The sequence below is a fragment of the Euleptes europaea genome, chromosome 5 (genome assembly GCF_029931775.1).
Source record: "Euleptes europaea isolate rEulEur1 chromosome 5, rEulEur1.hap1, whole genome shotgun sequence".
In the NCBI taxonomy this organism is placed as follows: Eukaryota; Metazoa; Chordata; class Lepidosauria; order Squamata; family Sphaerodactylidae; genus Euleptes; species Euleptes europaea.
Window position 1 is genome coordinate 48190906 of NC_079316.1, and position 7986 is coordinate 48198891.

Genomic DNA, 7986 nt, shown 5'->3' on the forward strand with positions numbered 1-7986 from the left:
GCAGATTTGGGGGTGGTGAAGTTTGGAGTGTGAGATCTCAGCGGGGATGTGATAGCATAGAGTCCACTCTTCAAAGTTGCCTTTTCCACTGGTTTCCTCCTATCTTCTCTCTGAAGAGGGAGGCACAAAGCAGAGCCTCTGGCAGCCAGTGTGGTTCTGTTGCCCAGATGTGTTCTGTATAATTAATGGAATCAGAAATCTCCCTGCTGCTATGTATTCTATACCAACAAATTTCTGAACAGGCATGGATGGATTGACCATTAAAATTAACTGGAAAAATTCTGTTGGACTGCCGCCCCATGCCGAGGAGTCCTCCACTAGTCCCCAGTAGATGCTGGTCCATTGAGGCAATGCCCCACCAACCCAGGCCCCCTCCTGCCTGCCTCCTTCCTGTCCTCACCATACAGTCCTAGATTATATTATACTGTCCCAAAAAGAAGCTGTTAAGTTAGTATTTATAGGCAGGTAGCACTTTTTTTTAGCTTCGGTTCTACATGTGGCCTTCTGGCTTGATCACATCCAAGTGTGATTAGTGTAGTGCACTTCATGCAGGCCTACCATTGAAGACTGTTCAGAAATTTCAGTTGGTATAGAATACATAGCAGCCCTGAGATTGCTGATTCCATTAATCCATTGACTAGGCTGTTACCCAAATTAGGCAGTCTCCACTTTAGTTGGGGGAATTAGCTATGGTGAGAGGTGGGTAACTGGGATCTGTAACCTGTGTATACCATGATTAATCTTGGGGCAAACTTTTAAGTAAACAGGCAGTTGAACAATGAGGTATTTTATTGAAAAATAAAGATGTCCTGAGTCAACCAGTATCCTAGCAACTCAGGGGTCTTGGCTCACCTCGAGTGAAGCTCCTCATGCTGGTTCATTCCTCCCGGTCGCCCATGGAGCCTCCAGACCCCCAGGGAAGCCCAACCCTCGAAGCTCCGCTTCTCTTCTTAGGCGGAGCTGATGGCGCCCCGGGAGCAGCGAGAGAACCGCCGCCGCTTCCGACCGTCCAGCGGGGAGGCAGGGAAGGAAGCAAGCTCCCAAGTGCTTGTGCGCTGGCTATAGAAGCCCCGCCTGCTGCCAAACAGCTGAGAAGCGGCCAGGCAAGGGCGGGACAGGGGAGAAGCCCGTGGACGGCGAGTGGCTGCACGTGGACCAGCTGGGGCTGAGGGAAGCTCCCAGCCAAGGTCCTTATATGGACTTGGGGGTGGAGCCGGGGCGGGGCTTCAGGGAAATAGGCCAGCTGGCAGGCTATTTAAGGCCACTCTGGAGCGGAGGCCGGGGAGGAAAGGCCACAGGTTGCCAAGAGGCCTTGGCTATCAGCACCCTGGCATCCACCAAGGGCGAGTCAAGTTCAGATTCGCCCTCGGACTGGTCTGAGGCCGAGGAAGCTCCCTTGGCTCCTGCCCAGGCCCCTAGTTCAGCTATCTTCACGAAGGGGGGTAGAAGGGGGCTGGACAACGTGGTGGAGAATGTGGGCATTGGGGGCCTTGTAAGACGACCCCCTCCCCGCCTACCCATAACTGCAGGCTGGACGGGAACTCAAACGTGGTTTCGACCTCCAAGACTCCACGTCCCTGCTTCCAAGCCAGCTGGGAAGATGGATCCAGGGGAAGCAGCAGCCAGTGGGGGCTTTGACCTGGCCCAATCTGGCAAATGGATGGCTGTGCATCAGGGATGCCTACTGCTAAAACAGCGAAAAGCCCAACAGCAGTTGATGAGGAAAATGTCTCAGCAACACCTGGAGGCACAGGTCGCCATGATGCAAGATATGCGTAAAACCTTCGAGAGTGAGCGCCTAGCAGCCAACCAGGGGACAGGGGATCCCTTCAGTTTTCCAGGAAAAATGTCTTTAATACCCCTAGTTAAATTGGGTCCAGAGGACGATGTGGATGGCTACCTGGAGGCTTTCGAACGAACAGCCGAAGCTTCAGGGTGGCCCAAGAGCCGGTGGGCTTTCATTGTAGGGTCTTGTCTGACGGGACCAGCCCAGGCAGCCCTCAAGGCATTGGCAAAGGAAGAAAGTGCCGATTACAGAAGGCTCAAAGTGGCCATTCTGGAACGCTATGCCATTTCTGAGGACTCCTATAGACAAAAGTTTAGATCCATGTTATGGAAAAAGGGCGACCCCCCTAGGGCCTTTGTGGCAGCCCTACGTGATGCCGCATATCGGTGGCTCCAACCGACTGTTCCTGAGAGCAAAGCGGTGGCTGACAAGATCATCCTGGAACAACTAACACAAGTGGTGACTCCACGAGCCCAGGATTGGCTGTTGTGCAATAAACCACGCACTTTAGATGACGCCATGACCCTTCTGGAAAATGTGACAGCCCTGGAAACACAAGAGGGCATCCATGAACCCCTGTGAGGGGATGGACTTTCCAGAGCTCCGGGGCCCGATGGGAGAGGAGGTAGGGTGAGGTTGTGACCCCGCATCCCCGCGGGAATAGGACTCCGATGGGCCCTGCTGGGAGGCCCGGCTGGGGGGGGGGTCAGCCCTGCGGAAGGTCCCAAACCTGCCCTAGAAGCGGATGACTCTTCTAAGGAGAGTAAGGGGATTGGCCCGTGCTACACATGTGGCCAATGGGGGCACTATAAACGTGAGTGCCCCCTGATGGAATGTGATCTGGGCTGGGACAGTGTAATGCAGGTGAGCTCCTCCAGGGGAAAACCCCCGCCCTTGGTAGTGACTCTGAAGATGCAGAGACAACTGGTGCAGGCATTGATTGACAGTGGGTCATCCATATCTATGGCCTTGAGCAGTTTACTACCATCTAGCTTGCCTGTCATCCGGACCACCGCCATCGCTTGTTTCCACCGCCATGTTGAAACGTATGAGGTGGTGCAAGTCACGATAGAATGGAATAACCATTGTTACGCTTTAGATGTGGCATGAGTCCCGACCTTGCCTTATCCAGTCTTGATGAGGCAAGATGCCCCCTGCTTCGCAGCCATGTTAAAGGAATTGAGCAGACATGGCCCAAATGACCCTGACAAGATAGGGGTAATAGTGCCGGATGACGGGGAGGAGCCGGGCCCATCAGGCTAGCCAGAAGTGGCGGGAAGCTCAGCACCCGTCCCTCTGGAGGATATAGAGGATGGAGTGGAAACATGGGATGGGGATCCAACGTTTCAACAGGCACAAGCTCAAGACCCCTCGTTGGCAACATTGTGCAGTATGACAGCGGTAAGCGAGGGGTGAATTATAGACAAGAGGAGGGCCGCTCAGTGGCCCCAGATACTTCAAAGGAGGGGGCGGTGGTACCGGGTAGTAAAGGCTAAAGAGGGGGAGGTCCACCAGCTATTAGTTTCCCAGGGATACCGGGCACGATTGCTTGAATTGAGCCATGATCACTCGGCGGGTCACCAAGGGGTGAAGAATACGGTGGCCTGGCTCCAAGCTCATTTCTTCTGGCTCGCCCTGACCCAAGAAGTTAAGCGGTTTTGTCAGTTGTGTCCTCAATATCAGCGGGGTGGAATGGGAGGGGCCCCAAAAGCACCCTTTCAACCCCTCCCTATTATTAAAACCCCATTCGATCAAATAGCCATGGAATTTATGGGACCCCTCCCTCGTACCCCCAGGGGATTTCGATATGTGCTAGTAATAGTGGACTATGCCACCTGATACCCCAAAGCCAACCCTCTTACAACCATGAAAGCCCTGGGGATATGTCGGGCCCTCGTGCATTTTTTCCCCATGTCGGATTACCCCGGGAAATCCTGACAGACCAGGGGGCTTCCTTTACAACTGCTATCACACGGCAATTGTGTAGCACCTTAGGGATCAGGCAAACCTTCACGGCTATAGCTCATCCGCAAACCGAAGGGTTGGTTGAGCGTTTCAACCAAACCCTGAAGGCAATGCTCAGAAAGTTAGTGGGGGACCGCCCTAACCAATGGGATTTGTATCTTGATCCCATACTTTTTGCTGTTAGAGAAACCCCACAAGCTTCAACGGGATATGCTCCCTTTGAATTATTATATGGGATTCGCCATCGGCCGGGGTCCCAACACATTCCAGCTGACTACATGTCATGAGTCTTCGAGCAATCCACAGGTGCGGCGAACCAACCTAAAAGGGAAGGGGTGTGACCTGAGTCAACCAGTATCCTAGCGACTCAGGGGTCTTGGCTCACCTCGAGTGAAGCTCCCCATGCTGGTTCGATCCCCCTGCCGGTCTTCCACGGAGCCTTCAGACCCCCAGGGAAGCCCAACCCTCGAAGCTTCGCTTCTCTTCTTAGGCGGAGCTGATAGCGCCCGAGAGCAGTGAGAGTACCGCCGCCACCTCCAATCATCCAGCAGGGAGGCAGGGAAGGAAGCAAGCTCCCAAGCGCTTGTGGGCCGGCTATAGAACCCCGCCCGCCGCCAAACAGCTGAGAAGCGGCCAGGTGAGGGTGGGACAGGGGAGAAGCCTGTGGATGGCGAGTGGCTGCACATGGACCAGCTGGGACTGAGGGAAGCTCCCAGCCAAGGTCCTTTGGGGCCGTGGAGCCGGGGCAGGGCTTCAGAGAAATAGGCCAGCTGGCAGGCTATTTAAGGCCAGTCTGGAGCAGAGGCTGGGGAGGAGATGCCACGGCTGGGGAGGAGATGCCACGGGTTGCCAAGAGGCCTTGGCTATCGGCACCCTGGCATCCACCGAGGGCGAGTCAAGTTCAGATTCGCCCTCGGACTGGTCTGAGGCAGCTTTCTTGGCTCCTGCCCAGGCCCCTAGTTCAGCTATCTTCAAGAAGGTGGGTAGGAGAGGGCTGGACAAAAGATAAAAAGTTCACACAAATTATTCAAGAAATTATTCAAGAAACATGAAAGTAAGGGTGGAAGTAAGTTCACACAAATTATTCAAGAAACATGAAAGTAAGGGTGGAAAATTGGATGGATAGTGTTAGGGAACGGGCGATATTTACTGTTAAAGAAGAGGGGACATCCAGGGAAAGCAGCGCTGAGGAGGGAAACAGCCAGCATTTCTGGGAGCAAAAAAGACAAAAGCGCCCATGCACAAGTGGGGGTAAATGTTTTGATCCAAGATACATACACACTGTGAATGGCCAAAGGGCTAGTATTTATACCCCAAAATGAGTCCTGAGGCAGTATGAGGTGACTGGCAGTGGAAATCTACCAGGGACAAAGAAATTAGTTGCTTCTCCAGGGTCCAAACAAAGAAATCTGAGAGGTCTGTTGGGTGTCAGAATGCAGGAGAATGTCTGTGCAATCCTTCTAAATACCAATTGATTTCCCAGGATAGGTGTAATTCAGACAGTTAATGCTTGGCCAGGAGTTCTAATTAAATCACCTTAAAGTGAGGCAGTGGGTGATTAGCTAACCCCATTGTCCAGCCAAGCACACCTTGGGTCATGGGGAAATGCACAGTTGCCAACCATCCTCTTGCCTAGTTCAGACACTCAAAATGGATCCCAGACTTCTCTGAGAGGTTTTCCATCTTGTGTGGAGCAGTGTTCTGCTCTTGGCCAGTCTTGGTCCCCATGGCATCATGGCACAGGGTTATGGAAGGCAGTAGCTCCAGCAACACAGCTGTTCAACATATATAATTCTATACAATATATACTTAAGACCAAAGGCTGGAGCTTTCCCCTTAATATAAACTTCCTTGTCCAAAGAAAACCAAACATTTTTCTACCTGCAGTCCTATACACACTTATTTGAGAGCAAGACCTGTTGAATATAGAAGTACCTCTGATTAAGCATGCGTAGGATTGCACCATTATAAATAAAGGCACTCTGCACATGCTCTCAATCATTTTGTTACCAGAGCTTCTGTGCCTGAAAGGAAAAGTGATGGGACTCTTCTGAAACCAGCAACCCTTAATCTGCTTTTGGTTGGTTGTGTGTAGTTAATTTACTGAGGGGTGAGGGAATGCTTCTGACTTCTACATGTGGCCAAAGGTCTTTTTGCTTTGTATTACTCTACAATGTAGAAAACGTTCTTGAGATCCAGTCTTGTGCATGGACACTATGTGAATGCTTTCCATCTTAATCCTTGTAGTAATTGCTTTGCTGGACCCCTTTAGAAACGTTATTAATCTGATCGACTCTTCTGGAGTATCTGAACATGTATTTCCTAAGAAAGCTCTTGTCCATTAGCACAAAACACACATGTTGTAAGCTGCCAGGAAAGCTTCTCTTTGTAACTCTTTCACAAGAACATTTCTAATTATTTCTTTTCCTTTGCCTTTCTCCCCCCCCCCTTTTTTTTAAATCAAAAGGGCTGGGAACAATGGGCCGAGGCATCGTGGCCTCTTTGGTGAAGGCGAAGGTTCCAGTTGTGGCTTTGGAGCAGGATAAGAATCATTTAGAGCAAGGAAGAGGAGCCGTGATGGCCTTCTTAGGTGGTGAAGCTTTAAGAATGCAACAGAACAACCAAATGTTGGATGTCCAGAAACCAGGCCTGCTTCACTTCACACTGGATTTTAGTTCCCTGCGAGATGTAGATCTGGTTATTGAGGCTGTTTTTGAAGACATGGCAGTGAAGAAGGAGATCTTCCACAAGTTATCTACAATCTGCAAACCTGAGGCCTTTCTGTGTACTAATACCTCTTGTCTAGATATTAATGAGATAGCTGCTATCACTCGCCGTCCACACCAGGTCATTGGTACCCATTTTTTCGCACCAGCTCATATAATGAAATTGCTGGAGGTAATCTATGGTCAGCATACATCTCCTACTGCCATTGCCACTGTTATGAGCCTAGGCAAAGCTATGGGGAAAATTGGGGTTGTAGTAGGGAATTGTTTTGGCTTTGTTGGGAACCGAATGTTGATTCCTTATAGAGACCAAATGAATTTCCTCATAGAAGAGGGCAGTACTCCTGAAGAAATAGACAAAGCTCTAGAGGAATTTGGTTTCAAAATGGGGCCCTTCCTGGTATCAGATCTCTCTGGGCTTGACGTTGGTTGGAGAATAAGGAAAGAGCAAGGCCTGACTGGAGCCAGACTACCTCTTAGCACACCTCCTCGTCATCGAAATGGCATACGATACAGCCCACTTCCTGACATCTTATGTGAGAAAGGGAGATATGGACAGAAAACTGGCAAGGGGTGGTACCAGTATGATAAACCTGGTGGCAGAGTCCCCAAGTCAGATCCATGGCTTCATTATTTCCTTTCTGACTATAGGAATGCCCATAATATTATGACACGCACTATAACCCAGGATGAGATCTTGGAGCGCTGTCTCTATTCCCTTGCCAATGAGGGTTTCCAGATACTGTCTGAGGGAATAGCTTCATGCCCGGAAGCCATTGATACTGTCTATATCAATGGCTATGGCTGGCCCAGACATAGGGGTGGCCCTATGTTTTATGCCTCTCAAGTCGGTTTATCTACAGTTCTAGCAAAACTGCAGAAGTATGCAGAGGCTAATCCTGATATACCCTCACTACAGCCCTGTCCTCTTCTGCAGAAGCTTGTAGCCTTGGGTAGTCCTCCTGTGAGTAAGTGGTCATCATTTGTGGAATCTCAGAACAGTAAACTGTAATCGCACTACAATTTATGTTTTTAGATTAAATATTCTTAGAGCTATGGTCCAATCTAAATTGAGCTATAGCACATTGTAGAACATTGCCTCTACCTTTTCTGATTTCACTGCAAAGTACAAAATGTGCCTTTCACTATACTACTACTTGAAATACTGCCTGAGGGGTCTTGCTTGACAGTCGGCTTTTCTGCTTTCATTACCCAGGACCTTGTTAATCTTTCCATGATCTTTGACCAAAGAGCTCAGAGTTGGAGATAAAGTGGAAAGAAAAGAAATGGAGTTTGAAAACATAGTGATCACAGTACCATGAGATTCCTGTACCTTCCTACATCTATTATTTCTTCACATGTCCCTAATTTTGCAGTCTCTGATTTAGCATCCTGGTAACTAAGAAGTTTCTGAAGCATTGTAATTGCCTCCCATTGATCTACTAAATATGACAAATTCATGAAGAATATTGGATATGGTGATGGCTAAATTTTATATGCATGTTTAGA

The 7986-nt window shown here is 49.8% G+C and overlaps 1 protein-coding gene across 1 annotated transcript in view; it reads left to right on the top strand.

Moving 5' to 3' along the window:
• Positions 1 to 7590, top strand: part of EHHADH (enoyl-CoA hydratase and 3-hydroxyacyl CoA dehydrogenase) — a 31507-nt gene extending 23917 nt beyond the window's left edge. Inside the window, exon 7 of the mRNA XM_056849519.1 lies at positions 6219 to 7590. Coding sequence (XP_056705497.1) covers positions 6219 to 7489 — 1271 coding nt within the window. The 3' untranslated portion in view covers positions 7490 to 7590. The remainder of the gene's footprint in view (positions 1 to 6218) is intronic.
• Positions 7591 to 7986: the final 396 nt, after the last annotated feature.